At 44.2% G+C, this 17,001-nt stretch overlaps 2 protein-coding genes across 2 annotated transcripts; both read right to left on the reverse strand.

Moving 5' to 3' along the window:
- Positions 1 to 105: 105 nt before the first annotated feature.
- xkr5a (XK related 5a) lies at positions 106 to 6,295 on the reverse strand. The gene is made up of 7 exons (XM_046061511.1): positions 6,082 to 6,295; positions 4,755 to 4,938; positions 4,402 to 4,586; positions 4,084 to 4,296; positions 3,564 to 3,733; positions 3,218 to 3,329; positions 106 to 2,309 (listed from the first exon to the last, which is right to left on the reverse strand). Exons 1-7 carry the CDS (start codon positions 6,212 to 6,214, stop codon positions 1,363 to 1,365), a joined length of 1,944 nt encoding a protein of 647 aa, XP_045917467.1. The 5' UTR covers positions 6,215 to 6,295; the 3' UTR covers positions 106 to 1,362.
- Positions 6,296 to 7,439: 1,144 nt separating this feature from the next.
- On the reverse strand, positions 7,440 to 16,578 carry prdm1c (PR domain containing 1c, with ZNF domain). The gene is made up of 7 exons (XM_046060835.1): positions 16,375 to 16,578; positions 14,603 to 14,860; positions 13,027 to 13,146; positions 11,651 to 11,903; positions 9,126 to 10,156; positions 8,796 to 8,924; positions 7,440 to 8,272 (listed from the first exon to the last, which is right to left on the reverse strand). Exons 1-7 carry the CDS (start codon positions 16,399 to 16,401, stop codon positions 7,718 to 7,720), a joined length of 2,373 nt encoding a protein of 790 aa, XP_045916791.1. The 5' UTR covers positions 16,402 to 16,578; the 3' UTR covers positions 7,440 to 7,717.
- Between the last annotated feature and the right edge of the window lie 423 nt (positions 16,579 to 17,001).

Raw genomic sequence — 17,001 nt, forward strand, 5'->3', positions numbered from 1 at the left:
AAACATTTTTAAAAAGTCCACGTTTGACAATTCAACTCAAAAACGACTTACTTTGATACCATAAATATAAACTGATCAAAGCTGAAATAATTGCAAACACTTGTATTCCAGTCACCCCAATATGTAGGCTATTTATTGCTTATTTAAAGCCACCAGTGGCCTTGCACTTCACAGTTCAAAATTTAATATAGGCAGTCACCTAGGTGCAAGAGAAACCCCAGCATCACCTCACTGCTTTGTTAGTGGATTTCATCCCTTTTACAGAACGGGAATGAGCAAAAATGCATTTGTCCCCTACAAATAGCAATCAAGAACACATAAAAAGTCACAACAAGTACCTCAGAAGCATCTTTTCAATAAACATTTGAAAGCTTTTTAGAGTCAGTGCCTGAGACATGATCCCCCCCACCAACATAATGTAAATTTAAAAAACATGTTAGCAATTACATGGTCAACATGTAAATAAAGTTAAAACATCATACACAGTTTGACACAGCCAGTTGACCACTAGCCTTGCTCAAAGCAATTCCAGCGGACATGATTATACAAAAAATACAGTGTATTGTTGTTGTACTCTGAGTGGATTGGGGATTTGTTTTTTGTTTTTAAATAAGAAATAACAAAAAGTCACAGCAATAGATGTATGGTACAGAAAATACTTGTGCTTTAAAGAAGCCAACAAAGCTCTGGCTTAAGCTGAGATGGTTACGATTCAGAGGTCAGACACTCCTGTCCCCTTTCGATATCGGAATTACTTCTATATTCTCAAAACTGCTGGCAATTAACATAAATAACAGCTGTTTCGGTATGTAATATAGAGATCAACAGTTTTCCGAGATCATAAAACAGCTTCGTATTTCTTATGATGTTTGGATATAACTCAAGGCTACTTCTTTAATATGTAATTACAATCTGGCAGAACCAGTGTTTATATGGTATGATTCTTAAGGCTTAAGTTAATTGCTGCCAAAAGAACTGAACAAATGTTTAATGGATGCCAGGTAGAAGGTGTGTCTGAGTTCCTTACACCACATTCGTGGCCAATTAGCTCTTTAATTATGTTTTTCATGTCTGATAAAAACACTATTGAAGGTTTCACCTCTGTCTGTCCAGCATTTCGGCAAAGCATTTGCTTTTAGAAAAGAGTTTATGATTTGAGAAGAACACAGGCTAGCTTAGCATAATCCCAAAATTCTTGCATATACTGTGCCCCACAGTGTCCTGAAAATGCGGTATGTAGATATAAAGAGGTTCTGCCAGCCTTCTCATCCTACAGCACTGAGCAGATGAAAAAGCAGCCTTTCAAAAAGCTGCCGTACTCCTTTAATGTTGATTAAGTTGCTGTTCTCTGATTCTATCTTGCTAGAAGTTATCTTCTTCATCTCTTCGCGACATTATGAGCTGCCTTCTGGGACCGGTGAGATGAGGGACATTAGACGGGGAGTCCAGGACTCCAGAGTCCAATTTAGGAGTGGAAGTACAGCGTGGTCCAACCCGGCCCATGATCCCACGTATATCTCTGTGAAGTGTTGGATCGCTGGGGATTGAGTTTAGGCGCACCCCATGTTCCAGGCCCCCAATGTCCCGGTCCAAGCGGGGGTTACTGGCTCTGCTGGGGGACTGAGGATCAGCGCTGAAATATAAGGTTGAACTTGACTCTGTAGGGCAGAAGTATGGCTCCGGACTGTCTCCAAACACAGACTTACCCTCTGGTGAGCTACGTTTGAAATCAGATGTGGGTGACTCCATCGGGCTCTCCATCTCCAGACTGTCATCCTCTTCTTCAGGTTGTTCAGTTGACGTGGGCTCGCTCACGCTCTGGAACTCATCTTTGCAGTCCGAGAGAGGTGCCGGGCCTTTCCCCTGAGACTCAGAGGTGGAGATGCCCCCGCAGCTGCCCCCTGCTGTGATAGTGATGCCCTCGTTACTCTTAAATTCTTGGTTGTACTCCTCCATGTCCAGTATGGCTGCTGCTCCGCCGGCCCCATACGCTCTGTTGATCTTCCCCAGGTCTCCTGTTTTCAGAGCCAGCCGGATTAGGAGCCAGTGGTGGTGGTAGCAAGGGCAAGAGCTGTTAGGCCGGCCCCCACAGGTTCCTGGGTGCTCAAGCAGAGAACCAGCCACACCTGAGAGGGAGAAGCTGCCGTGGTTTTGAATGGAGGGAGCTGGTAGGCTTTTGTCCCCGAGAGAGAAGGACGACTCCCCTTGTTCTATACACGTGCTGCTCATGTGGTTGTGGTTCGTACCCTGGGAGATCTCTGTTGACTTTGGGTGAAGGAACCGGTAGTATAGGACAAGAGAGGTAGCGCCTGGGACGCAGGGAACAGGAAACAGTTGATTTCAGTACACTCAGTATTTTTTAATATACTTGTTACAAGCAATATTTTTTCTACAAGTCACTGGCAATTATCAAGTGAAGAATACAGTTCTTATTTCAGTTAGTTTATAAAGGCATCAAGAGACATTTTTTTATTTAGTCATAGTGTGTTTTTCATGTTCTGTTTAGGGTCTAATCTTAATTTGAATCATTCCTTCAACCTTGCTGTACATCCAATATAGAACTATATAGTTTTTTTGTCTTGAGTCCCCAAAATCAAACATAAACATGCACTAGGCAGGCATTTAAAAGAATAAAAGACACATGCTCTAAAATATAGAGTATAGTCCAAATCAAAAGGTAGGGCTGCAGCAGGGAATGCTACATCCACCCTGGCTTTGCCTTAATCTAATTCTGGTGTTGGTATTATGGTAAGTACAGTAACTACATAGAATTTGTCCTTCTCACTTCACTTGTTGTTTTTTTGTATCCTATGACCATTTCCTTTGGTACCTAAAGTCATTGTTTATGAACTATCATGTTCAACTATATCAAAAATGACTGAAATAACAGAACACCCTGCATATGACTATCTTTCACGTAAGATGTTTGTTAGGATGGTACATTTGTGCCACATCACCAATTATGTTTGCACTATTATTTAACAAGTAGAACTATTACTAGGGCAATTACTATTTATAATGCAATAATACATATAACTGTTGTCCTACTTAGAATTACTTTTAACCCATCTGAATCACCATCAGGGTTGTATTACTCAGATACCACAGAAACTATTAGAGGTTTTGTTGCAAGTCTAATTATGAGCACTGAACATCAAAACATCTGAAACAGAGCTATTTCAAAACAAAAGGAGTGCAGATAGAGAGTGGGACTCACCGAGGAGAAAGCTACACAGCACAGTGGTGGGAAGGGTCATGCTGTCCCATGATGCTTCGCTAAGGAAGTCGGAGGCGGCCAACAGCAGAGTGGCGTTCTCCACCAGCATGAACTGAAGGAGGAGATAAGGTCACACCATCAGTCATCTGCACACAGCATTACGTCAATGTAAGCTGAGGACGCAGAGGTGAGGATGACAATGCAAACTATCTGCCTGTGTGTGTGTGTATATCCGTGCGTGTGCAGCTGCGCTGTGTGTACGTCAGTGAGGTATTGCTGCACATGGAATATAAAACAGCGAAAACATGACGAGAAAACAGCAATTTCAACAAAATTCACGTCTTACTGCATAAAAACTGGCCATGCGGAAGCGCGAGGGTCCATCTTTGACATTGAGGAAGAGGAAGATGTGGACAAGCCCCATGATGCCGTTAAAGGCACGCCAACACCAGGGGCCAGTGCAGATGTCTGGCTGCTGAGATACCAGCCAGAAGGAGGCTGTGAGCCAGTGGAAACCTGGAGGTCAACGTAAAAATAGACTAGGAGATACAACTGCAACAGGGAATCCATATGCAGCGTATCAAGCTGATGCAGAGAAGCAAATTAAAAACTAGATCAGGAGGGCATGCTGCATCACTCAGGATAATTACATCACTCATTAACTTAAGTATAAAGTAATAATGTTCTGATACTTTCATTATTTATAAATTACGAGTCATGAGGAACATAAGAACTGGGTTACTCATTGATCTCAATTTGTATTTGTGTAGTTTGTTACAGCAATCATTTATTGTCATTTCATTGCACCCTTTCTCTTCTTTTCAGTGGTGTCGGATACACAAGCGCACATGGAGCGTGCTGCTCACCTGCTACTCCACAGACCCACCAGCTAAAGACCCTGGCAAAGAACATGAGGCAAGTCACCCTTGCACCCAGCATGCCTGCCCTCCACACCAGCTGGCACAGGAGGGCTGCCGGAGGCATGGCCAAGTGGCCCGGTCGTATCAGACAGCAGGCTCTGCTGTACAGCACCAGAGCCCATGAAATAGACAGCACACATAGACCACAGCAATAGGCCACTGTAGGTAAAAACAGAAGGAGGAAGTATGAAAAAAAGACATCTGTTATTCAGACTCTTGGCAACAACAACTGGCATGCCATAATTGATGGCGAAATCAGTTTACCTGGGGACATGATGCCCACATCAGTGGACACCACAACATATGCTTGCAGCAGGCTCTGAGGCAGTGTGAGGACAAGGGCCTCCAGCAGCCAAAGAGCAGCAACATCTGCCTGCTGCATGACAGCAGCTCCAAGCTCGGCACAGGAGTCCTGCATGCGCAACACAGACCTCATGCAGTCCCATAACCTGCCAGAAGAGGGAGACAGAGACAGATACCAGAGAAGTGATACACCATAACTTCTTGTGGAAGGTTTCAATGACAGATTGATATTAATAGAATATCTTCTGTGTTCTTCTATATTGCAAATGGTGCATTATTTGGTAATATAATATCTGGAGTTGCAAAGATCTTACCTTCTGAAAATGCCCAAGTGAAGTATGTGTATGACAGAGAGGTACAACCGCCTGTCATCACCATCATCATAATACCATTTCATACTTAGCAGTTGAACTGCTGTCCCTGGTAGAAAGAGGCCGAGAGTGAGGCCCGCCCACTGCGTCTCTTCATTCCAAAGGTAAAACCCTATACAATAGATTACTAACACGCACACAAACAACAGATCCAGACACACAGATACAAGGTGGTATAACTATGTTTGTATATAAAGTGGCATATGTTTTCATATAATTTAGTACAGGCTGATTTATCATATTATGTGTTATGCAGTTTTTAAAGTAAACAGCACATAAAACCCAAAATAGCATATGCATGAGGATTTGTTGAGAGCTGCAGAGGCCAGCAGAGTCCTTGAGAAATTAAAGAGCACATACATCTTGCTCAAGGCAATTGTCCTTTAATTTAAGAGGAAGCTTGTTCTAATGGGATGATACAGACTCCACCAAGAAGAGACTGACTCCTGGCTTAAATACAGCATGCAATTACTTGTCCTGTTACATGAGACCTCTTGGACTGTGAAAATAAGAACTTCTAATAGGCTATTGATCATTTTAACTAACTGCTTTATTTTTCTGTGACAGGTTGACTCCAGTTTGGAGCCTATGCACAATATTTTTATCTTCTGAGAATGGTATACCTGCTAAAGGCAAAGTCACACTTCGTACACACCCAGTCACCTCCTCTCTCTTTTGTCCTGCCCTTGCCCCATTGATCTGCTTAGTCAGGGAATCAACACACCTGGGAGTGCTGCACACTGCTTTCAATACAGACTCCAGATGTGCTTTGTTTGAAATATAATAACACTAGTAATAACTAAGATAACCTATTTAATGGTATATGTTTTGGAGGGAAGGTGCCAGATACATTTGTAAAGGTGAGCATTATTCCTATAGACATCAAGGTCAGCCTTTCACTGCGGAGGATCGGCTTTGTGACCCTACTGAATGGCCCCCGGAGGTTTTGGGGCCTTAGTTTGGCCATCCGTGCAGGGCCAACCACTGCCAATGTTAACTGAAAAGAAAAGAACTGCTGGGTTTGCCAATTCAGCAGGGACGGCTGTGCTTTAGCATCACCATTAGAATTGTGTTTCTAACCTGCTGCTGCTGGGTAACGTTAAGCTCCAGCACGAAGCATCACGGCTGAGCAACAGGATTTCTTCACTCATTAAAGCCAACGAAAATACCACACGAATACAACATCCCCATGTCCCGCTTTCATATTCAGTTTCAGCCCACATCAGCACACTAGCAGCCCGCTAGCGCGGGGATTTCAATGCCCACTTACGAGCGCTCCGTTCGGCCACGATTACCAGCGCCGACACGCCAAACAGGACCGCCTGGCACCACGCTATCCAGCACCCGCTCCGCCGGGCCGCCAACGGCATCCTGCGGGCCACCGCCCCAGCAGCGTTTATCATGATACGGGTAGGAGGGAAAGGGAACAAACCGGGGACATTATCCTGGGCATCCTTCAGCCTGTGCACATCCGCTCCCTTCTTCTCCCGCTGCCTGCCCACCGTCAAAAATTAATGACGTCACTGCGTGTTTTTAAAGGGGCATCAGTATACTGATCGTTACTGTACACTGCTCACCTCCCTGTACTTTGGAAACTTTACCTCTCAGAAATGTCCTAATGTTTCTTACTAATTACATTACATATATAGGCTATTACTTATGCTACGTTTAATAATGATACTTTTTAATCAGAGTTTGACTTTCCTCCCATGCAGGCGAGGGTCAGCCCAGGTGTCTTTTTTCCCCCAAGAGTTATTCAGCACTATGCTAACCAGAGAGGTAGAAAAGAAGGGGTCAGCTCCAGAGCAGCTGGCAGGCACGCTGTGATCATAGATACAGTCTATTGCTTTGACAACATCAGCAGTGTGTGTTCAATCAGCATTGAAGGTGCATGCACTGTAAGTTGTCTCATCATTTGCTAGTCACTTTGAACAATTCAACACCTGACACCCTTTTTAAATTGTAATATGAGGATAACACAATGCTGCCCAACAGAAAGTCGCAGAGCATGTCTGGCCTGCAGCAACCTGTTATGTTATTTATATGTAGGCTATATGTGCAGCGTGCATACAGTTTTTACCTAACATATATGGTTGGTAAATGTCATTATTCTTGACAGAGAAGTGCACTCAACAATAATCTAACATGTGTTTTTATATATCGGAATAAACTGTGGAATCATCTGTTGTGGGTGTACTGCCTGTCAGCTGATTAATACTAAAACTAAAATATAGAAGTGCATGTACAAATACAGTATATGATCTTATTAATAGTGAATATCATTTTGTTGTGTGTTGGGTTTTTTTCCAGGGTGAAGCGTTGACACTTACTGGCGGTGAGCATCCCAAGACTCATAACAGGATGTTTACCTACGTCACCAACTCCTCACATCGGCACACACACAGGCAAGTATGTACGTTACACACATACAACTGAGGTTTCCTCTGTGTTATCACTTCAACCCTTAGCTCACTTACACTGCGTAGTCATGCCTATACAGAAATTGTTATCTTAATTAGGAAACACACACAAACAGGAACACCCAGTCTCACACCTTGAAACCACAAAAAAGGGAAACTTTGTTATAATCACAAGTTTAGTTTTTGTTTTGTGAAGATGTTCGGGAGATACAAAACAAAACAGAAAATGTTTTTTTATATACATTTTAGATTAATATTAGCAACAGAATAAATTAACAAATATCTATAAATGAATCAAGCCACTGGTCCCAGGCCATGCTGGTAAAGTCTTGATTCTTCACACGCCACAGCCTCTGTATAGTATAGGTCAGGCAATCCATGATTGAGATAAGGCTTTACTTCAAATAGGGCAGTAACAGACAGCTGCTGAGTTGACCTGTAAGGATTATGTGGCTGGATTAGCAAGGCTGTCTTAGGGAGGCTGTTTTAGGGCTCTGATATGCAGCCTGACTCCAGCTTGATGCTGGTTGGATGTAGAGGTAGAGGGCTGCCATGGTGCAACTGAACGGCAGAACACTGCTTTGCTTTGTAGACGCTCAGCTCAGCCCCCTCTCTGGCGTTGACCGGGTGGCCACAGGTATGAGTCTCCATCTTCTTTATTAGGTCAGTTACATTCCTCTTGTCCATCTCGGGCTCCGCAGCCATGGCCTCGAGCTGCTCTGCCGCCTCACTTATGTCAAACCTCTCAATCTCGGAGTTGACTTGGCGTAGCTCCTCTGGCGAGTGCCTTTGGGAGGCCGAGGGTGAGAGAGGGCAGAAGCCTTGGAGGTGCACCTGGAGGCTGCAGTAGTGGAGATAGGCACAGGGGCAGCGAGGACACCTGTGAGGTCGTTCTTCCGTGTGGAGGCGTTTGTGGAGCTTGAGGTGGACGAATTGTGTAAAGCGGGCTGGGCAGAGCTTGCACTGGTAAGGCCTCTCGCCTGAGTGTAGCCGCTGGTGGGTCTTCAAGTTACTAGTGCTGCTGAACCGCTTATGGCACACCTGTGTCAAAACAGAGCCAAGGAGAAAATGTTTTTCAGTGTTTAGGATTTTTTTTGTCTTAGTCACAGTTACTGACATTAGTTTTCATTCTGAAGTGTGATGAAAGCCTGTCACACACACCAACTTTGAGGATGATTCATGAACATTAAAGCTATAGTTATACATCCTTTGTTGTAATTTAAAAACAGCAAGTAGTGGGTTTAATGGGGGTTATGTGCTTGACTATTTCTTGGCATGGAGCAATTCCCATGTAATCAGCAGAGAAGGCCAAGAAATAATCGAACACAAAACCCAACGTAAAACAGTAAATTGCCATTTTTAGACTTTGTATTTTTGTATTGATTGAACTAACAAAATTACATTAGTGAGCTTTGGAGGTGCTGGTCACCAGATTTGTTACCTTTGGACAGAGTTTCCAGTTTTTATGGTAGGCTAAGCTAATTGACTGCTGGCTCCTACTACATTTTTACCATACACATGTGAGAGTGGTATAAATCTATTTCTTTAACCGCTGTAGCCATACCTTGCATTCATGAGGCTTCTCTCCTGTGTGAACCAGGTAGTGTTTCTGCAGGTGGGCCAGCTGAGTGAAGTTCTTATTGCAGGTCTGACACCTGAAGGGACGCTCTCCGCTGTGCACTCGCAGATGGACCTGAGAGAGATGAGAGACCTCAAGGATGAATATTTACATTTATTTTTTATTTCAAACTCAAGAAACCATTGTGGTGGGTAAATTCTGATATTCTTTAGCCACTAAGTGTTGTTCAAGTAAGTTTACAGCCACTGGATTTAATAGGTGGCTGTTATTCTTTTCCCCAACCTGCTCTACTAATATGATGAAAAGGGAACTAACCTTGAGGTTAGACAGCTGCCCAAAGACCTTTCCACAGACGTTGCACTCATACCGGATCTTTCCATTCTGCCTGGTGAGGGGGTAAGACAGGGTCTTGTAGCCAATAATCTGCCCACCTTCTTGGGTTTTTGTGAGGTCCACTGCATCCTCAGTATTACTCTGAGAGGCAGAGGTGGGTTTGGAAGGGAGGCAGTCTGAAAAGGCAGCCATGCCCACTGGTGGTGAGCATCCTCCAGGTGCAAGAGAGGGCAGTGCTCTGCGACTCTGCGAGGTGACCATGAATGAGGCACTGGACGTGGCAGGTATAGAGAGCTCTGCATGGACATTTCTGGGAGGAGAGTGTTTGAAATCTCTGAGGTCATCTGAGGGGATCCTGAGGTAGTTTGTCCGTTTGGAGATGAAGTCCTTGTTGTCTTCGTGCTCACTGGTTGGTGAAAGGATGAGGTCTTGTTTGGTGTTGGATAGTGCAAGTGATAAGTCTTTGTGTCCGTTGGCCAGAGGATGGAAAATGTGTGCATAGCTGCCAAAAGGCATCAAATGAGATGAGAGTGTTAAGTGAGGTTTCAGTCGATCGCTGTAGACTGGGTATGAATGAGGTAAAATGCTGTTAAGGCCAAGTGAGAAGTGAGGCAATAGATAGGGAGCGTGCCTCAGAGTAGGATAAACTCGATCAGGCACAGAGGGCTCTTGGTAAGGTTTGGCTATTTCAGGGTCTTGTCTTCGCTGAAAGGTGAAGTGCAAAGAGGGGACAGGACTACTTAGAGCTGGCCTTTTGGCAGCTGGAGGGCTACAGGATGGCAGAGATGGTAGAGTTGCATATCTATGGCCATGGATAGATTCCATAGAGTGGGGCTGGATTGGGTAGACAACACGCGGGCACAGAGGAAAACCTACTGAGAGGTTGGTCTGAGACAAAGGACTCTCCAGACTCCGGGGGCAGGTATTCAGTGATTTTGAAGGCTCGTCTCTGAGGATTTCTTTTACGCTGTGTCCTGGTTTCCTTGTTGCCTTCTCCTGAGCTTGACTCTGTTCTGTGGGACAAATAAAGAATAGAGAAGTGACATTAAAATCCGGTAATACTATTTTTAGACATACAGTCCAGTCGGCATAACAGTATCATCTTCCAGTTGAGTAACACATTACTGTGATCATGACTTCTTTGTTGAAATCACTGCGCATTTTTCATCAGTCCAACCTGTTGCTTTATGCTTTAAAGATAAGATAACTATGTGTGTTTTTATCTAGTGTGTGTGCCTGTCTATGCACCGTCTCCCAGACTTGCCCTGGCTCTGAAAAGTCTCTGAAAGTGGACATCACAGGTGAAACAACAGGCCCCTGATCAGGATACAGATAGCATGGAGTTAGTGGGTACAGTATGTTGTTTGCATTAGAGTACTGGCCAGTTGTAGGTATTGTCCACCATAGGCAGGACAGGAAAGACAGAATAAGAATTTGTTTTTATCTGAATATGACTAATGAATCAGTAATTTTACCCAGACATAAATACTTCTTAAAGATGCTTGATGTAGTGGAAATATACAAGTCATAACACATGACTGATTTATAAATAGTATTTATCTTCCGCCGAATTCTACCCACAGGTCAAGTTTATAAAATCTCGATCCAATCTGACTAAATCATTCCACTTTATACCCAGCAAGGGACAAGGAAAGATTCTGCTTAGCTGACTCATTCAAGAATATTCATGGGCTGACAGATAAAGGAAGGCAAAATACAGAAGTATGCATGACGTATACATTTCACCTACTCTTGGACACAATCAACATCAGCCCAAGCAAACACAGAGCAACCCTTATCTGCTGTGTGCTCCCCTGTGTCACCCTTCCCCCTCTTCTGAGAGGCCAGCTCTCAGAAAACAAACAGCTGAGACTCAGCGAGATATCAATCTGTCAGCGGGTGGACTTGTCAGGAAGTTCAAGTAGTCACTGGAGCGCTTCCTACTTCTCTTCCTTCTTAAGAGGCAAATAAATAAGGGGAGTCGTGCCAGAATGCTGTCAGCACCTCAGGCAGTCTCTTGTGTGTGTGTGTGTGTGTGTGTGTGTGTGTGTGTGTGTGTGTGTGCATGCGGTCTCTCTGCTAGCATGTGCACTCTTTGTGTTATTTGAATGAATGCCGAATGCTTTACGTGTCAAAGAGCTGCCAGCTGTGTTTCTATGTGGAGTAAAAAAAAAAATGGGACACTGAAACATTGCCTAAAGTCCTGAAATTGGTCTCATCTTACTCAGGTACTATGGCTATACCTGAAGACAGACCCCTCTCTGCTTTCAGGACCCTACTCATACCCTTTGTGTCATATGTTAACAAAAGGGCTGCGGGTGTGACTGAGTAACTTCTTAAACACCCACACAAAGAGTGTGTCAGTTTGTCGGCGCTTTGATTTGGAGCCTTATTCCACAATGACAGTACACAACAGATATGTCTCAAAGCGTGGGTAGAAGAATGGTTCCTGTTAACTTAGTCATTGCACCTTCCTGAATGGATACTACTACTACTCACACACGTACCATTATTGTCAATAGCCAGTTGGCCCAGCGGAGGGTAGTTACAGCGCTGGGCGAATTCAAGGCAGTACCATACCAGGAGCTCCTGGCCTGGCTGAAGTGGTTTGATGGTGTAGAAGTAGATGTCCAAACCGCTCTGGCACGCAACCAGGTTCTGCTCTCCCACAGTATAGGCTGGGTTGACGTAACGCATCCAGTTACTCCGCTCCTCATTCAACCCATCCAGGATGTGATGTAAATGCTCCTCCGAGAAGACCTACGGTGCGATAACAAGATGAGAGATAATTGAGGTGATGATGACAAATCAACATTGTGACTTGCTCTGAATCTGAAACCATGATGTCACTGCTTTCCTGATGCCTTTATGGTAAATACTGTATGTTCTTTCAGCTGAGATCGGTGCTGTCTGTGTTTGTGGCACGCAAGTCATCTAGAATTATGAAACACTGAGCAAGAATTTCACTGTGACTGGGTTGTTGTACTGAGTATACTATCTCGCCCACTAATACTCTCACCTTAACGCCTTTGCAGTGGAATCCTCACTGCGTCTGCTGACCTTTCAAAAAGCAATTTCAATTCATTTAAAAAGCGTAGCAGTTTACGATTTTAGGATGCCCAATAACATCTGGCATGGGGACTGCTGATGAAAAATAGCCTGTGGCTAACTGGGGTACGCTTACATTTGCTTTGAATGTTGATCAGTGTGCATTGTCCCTTTTCAAATAAACAAATAAGCTGAAGCTGCAGCTGCAGGTAGCCCTTCCATGCTGTCTCCTCTTTGAAGCTGTGCTGTTACCTGAGTCATGGCTGTAATGTTAACAGAATGTCAGTGTTATGGCGGTTGCAAGTTTTGGTTTGGGTTGCATGATTTCAAGGTTGCTGACTCTAAAGTGGAGAATTACACAGGCGCTTGTGTGTAATGGAAGATGTCCTGATGCTGCTTATTTGTAACATGACAGTTCACAGGCTCAAAGCCACTTCCTTGCTTAGTCAGTGTGAGACTTTGTGAGTCTGGAGAAGCGCGGACCAGTGTATGTTGTATTTACTGGCAGTGATACCACTGCCGAGAGAAGCGGCGAGAGAGAAGAACCGCTGCGTCACTGAAACCAAACAGCTGTATGCGTGAGCTTAGACGCAGGGAACCAGCAAACACATATACAGCGCATGCACATTGAAACCGATCTGATCAAGCAGCTTTTAAAGATACCTACACTTTCACAGGATGTCAAACACTGACCACAACTGCTAACTCGTGCCACGCCACAGCCACAGCAGCATCTCCAGATGGGAGACACAGGATGTGAACAATTTTAAAACACACACAGATGAATTTCACATGCAAGTACACAAATCCAGAGACTCACATGCAGGTCACTTACCCTCCAGAAGTACTTCCTGTCAGCATTTTTCAGCAGCGTTTCGTCTGTGTAACTTTCCCCAACCAGCGGGCCAAAACGTGTCCCCTTAGGAATCAGTTCCTTACTGGTCACCCCAAGCACCTGTTCAACAAGGAGGACATGAAATGATCAAAAAACAGAGTAGCCCCCAAATTGGAGGCCTGAGCAAGCAGCCGGATGCACTCAGAGTTTAAAAACATAATTAGAAGGATGAGATTCTTGGGAATACAGTCCTTCTTATCTGACTTGACAATTCACTGGAAAATTGTCCCCTGAAAATTACTACCTCCACAAAAAAGGAAATAAGCCATCAAGCACTTCGTTGTTATTATATATTAGCTGTCATGACAGATCTTCCACAGAGAAAGTGAGAAGTTTGCTAGGCTTTGACAGAATGTGTTCATTCCTTCACGTGCTGAATATTTCATAAGCCATTCGCCCAAGTTATCTTTAGTTTCGCTACCATATTAAAATTTCACCACGACTCTTGTTCTGCTACCTCCAGGTGTGAAACTCACCCCTCTGTCCCAAGCCTCCAGGGTATGGAAGAGAGTATAAGGTATCATGGGCACACCCCAGCCAGTCAACTGTACCTTGAGCTCCATGTTCAAATCCCCTAAAGCAATGGTAATGTATTCTCGCTTTCATCTTGGAGCAATACTGGCATGGTGTATGTAGCTGGATCAACCACAGCTTGCTTAGCACGTAGAGTTTATCTCCGCTTCATACAGCTAGTTTTACCCTTGCTTTCATCGCCTTTGTCCGACAGCTCCGTTTGAGGTGCCCGTGTGTCACAGATTACTGTAAGGTATCCTGCTCTTTGGTGTCAACCAGACTCCAGACAGACCTTTTTAGAAGGTCAAAGTGGTAGTACAGGTCTGTTGCTGCAGACACCTAGGCTACTTCCTCTGATCTCGCCTGACTGCCATCTTATATCTACAGAGGCTCCAACCTAATCTTGCATAGGGAAATGTTTCCTTTTCATGAAAAGTCCACTGAGCTAATCTTTCATCACTACCTGTGATTTCATAGACCTTGTCCATCCAGTTAAACATAAACTACCCTCTTTTAAATCTCTGTTAACTGCCACACACAAATGGAAGATTGTTATCCATAAGCTGGGTCCCAACTGGTGCTCCGCTTTACGGTGTAATTGTGCCCTGAGACAAAGGGTTTGTAGTCTGAGGTAGCTATTTATCATAGAGACCTCAGGCTGTGGGCTGAGGGGCTTGCCTTTCTCAGTCTTTGCCTCAACACACACATTGCGTAGAGGAAAGGCTGAAATTAGACAACATGTTGAGTACTTCCCGCCTGAGGATAGATGAGTGGATGGAAGGATGTTGGAGTGACTCAAAGAGTCGGTAGTTACACAAAACATAAATAACTGCAGCAAATGCTTACATACCATTAAGATATATTTGGAATTTGATTTGATTGTTTTTATGCATCATTGTCCTGCTTTGGTTTATAAAAAAGGATGGTAACAACTCCTTAAAACTCCACTTTCTTGGACAATTTGAATAACACACAAACAAGGAAGGTGGACTTTGTTGCGTACCTCAGCAGAGTTGTGGCAGCGTTTGAGGGCCAGGTTTCTGGGTAAGGATCGCTCAGCTCGTGTCCTGCTGTTGTTTTCGGACTCTCCCTCCAGAGGTTGGTCCTTTACGATGTAAGTGCACTTCTCCTCAAAGTCCGCCTCGCTCCACGATGTCATGTCAACATCCTGCGTCCCTGGCATCGCTGCCGTGATGATCCCTGAGCTTTGCGGTGACCTTTCTGAAGTTAACATGACTGTGGTGCGCTGAGAAGAGGAGGCCTATAGAAAAGATAGACATTAAGCAGAAAAAATAGATGATTCTGGCTATGGGAGTGACATTGAATTGTTGACCAAAGACACCTTTTTCTTTTTACCTTTTCCTTTTATGTCCAAATTTAAGGGGAAAAAACAATACAAACAATAGCTGAAGTACCAAGGGAAGTCAAGTTTTGAATGGGGCTAAAATTAGCCACCCCAGTGCGAGATGTTATGCAGAGGAGGCAGCGGCAGGTTGATGGTGTTAAGGAGGAGGCAAAGTGGCAGTGAATCTAATTTTCCCATCAACTACCGGACAAACAAACTTCAAAGTGGAACCTTCGTGCTTGCTGCCCCTTTGCCCCCACTGTCCCATACATCCTGTGACTCTCCAAATCACAACCCCTGGGCTATAAGGGAGGTTCCTGTGCACGTCAGCCCCAGAGCAGGACCACTTTCACAAGGAAATTAGTGCTCCCAGTGAATTGACCAGACTTCCTCTGAACTGACTGGGACCTGGCTCTCAGCCAGGTCTAAACTCTCCTTCTCTTCCTTTCTGTCTGTTCCTTACTTGCTATCCCCCCCTTCTCAGGAAGATCTCAGCTCACCTGAGAAACGCTGAGTGCCTCGACTGATATGATGAAACGGTGAAATAATAGTGAAGAATAGAAGAGAAGAGGATAGAAGGCTTGTGATTAAAATACAATGCTCCGGTGTGCTCTCTCAGAACTTCCTTTTTTAGTCTCGTCAGGCTGCCTCTGAGTGATAGATAAGGTCTGTGGTCAGTAATAATTGGTAAGCGCTCGTGTGACTTACTTATCCTCCTGAGGTGATACCAAACTCAACTCAAAAGTTAATTGAAAACTGTGGGGAAAGCTTGTATTTCATAAAAGTCCCAGATCCTGTATATAAATATAAACTACTTGTATGTATAAACAAATCTTTAGTTAGCATAAAGAGAAAGAATGTCAAGACTGCCCCTTTCTCATGTTTTTAAAAATGCTGCGTTAATTGATCAGAAATCGTTCAGAACTCACACAGTAATCTTTCATATACATGCGTTAGTGACACATATGCAGCAATAACAAAATATGTCTGCTTATTCTCAGGGAGGAAAAGAATAATGCAAATGAAAGTGCAGAGAGATGAGCTATATCGACGCCGTTTCACCCTGTTTTTCTCTGAAGTGTGTCACCACAGCTGACTCGGAATGAGTGTGACAGCTCAATCCGAAACCACCAAAACTAGTGACACTGCATAAAATATATTCTGAAAATCAAGACATGAGTCAAAGGCACACAGCTGTGGCTCGCGGGACAACGTGTAACAGGTTGACTCTAGAAAGCACTCTTTACCTCAGTTTGGCATTACGCTTTGCGGGACAATGTCGTAATGTGAAAAATAAATGAATAAATAAGTTAGCAAGGTAAAAAAAAGTTACCCCAGTTCATGCTGGTAAATTATTTAGAATAATTAGCACAAGCTCTGTTGTACTTAAGTATCAATAAGATGATTTGAGAAGGATGTTGTACACTTACTGTGAAGCCTTGAGAGGAGCCACACATAGGGCAGGCTGTCAGTGCCCTCCTTGAAAGCTTGAGTGTCTATGAGCAACAAGTGGCTGTTATCTGTCTCTTGTACTCTCTCTCTTAGTCTCAAACCCGACCTCAGTATCCTGTGTACCTGCGTACGACCAACTGCTCGACTGAACACTTGATTGTGTGAGTCTTGCTTCTTACACAGGAGAGTGTGTGTCTCTGTGTGTGTATGGTTGAGACACAGAGAGAGAGAGAAATACACTCCCTTTTCCTCTCGTGCTCCCTCCCCCTCCTCCCCTTTGGCTCATGACTCCTCCTTGGAGAGTGTGTGTGTGTGTGTGTGTGTGTGCGTGGGTGTGTGGGTGTGTGTGTGTGTGTGTGTGTGTGTGTGTGTGTCACTGTCCTGCCCTGGGGCGTGAGGCTTTCTCCAGGGGGGTGCAGTGGCTGTCACACAGCTATGTCCGGATCAGACAAATGCATCTTCATTTTCTGACAGTCACCCACTCCATCTTTAGGCATACCTGTGTTGGGATCGGAAGTGATTCATTCAAAGATCATTTTGGTGCTTGTGTAGTGTGAAGCAAGATTTGGAAAAAAAAAATGTGATGGCACAAAAAAAATCTTTCT

This window comes from Micropterus dolomieu, linkage group LG10, assembly GCF_021292245.1.
Source record: "Micropterus dolomieu isolate WLL.071019.BEF.003 ecotype Adirondacks linkage group LG10, ASM2129224v1, whole genome shotgun sequence".
NCBI classification, from domain to species: domain Eukaryota; kingdom Metazoa; phylum Chordata; class Actinopteri; order Centrarchiformes; family Centrarchidae; genus Micropterus; species Micropterus dolomieu.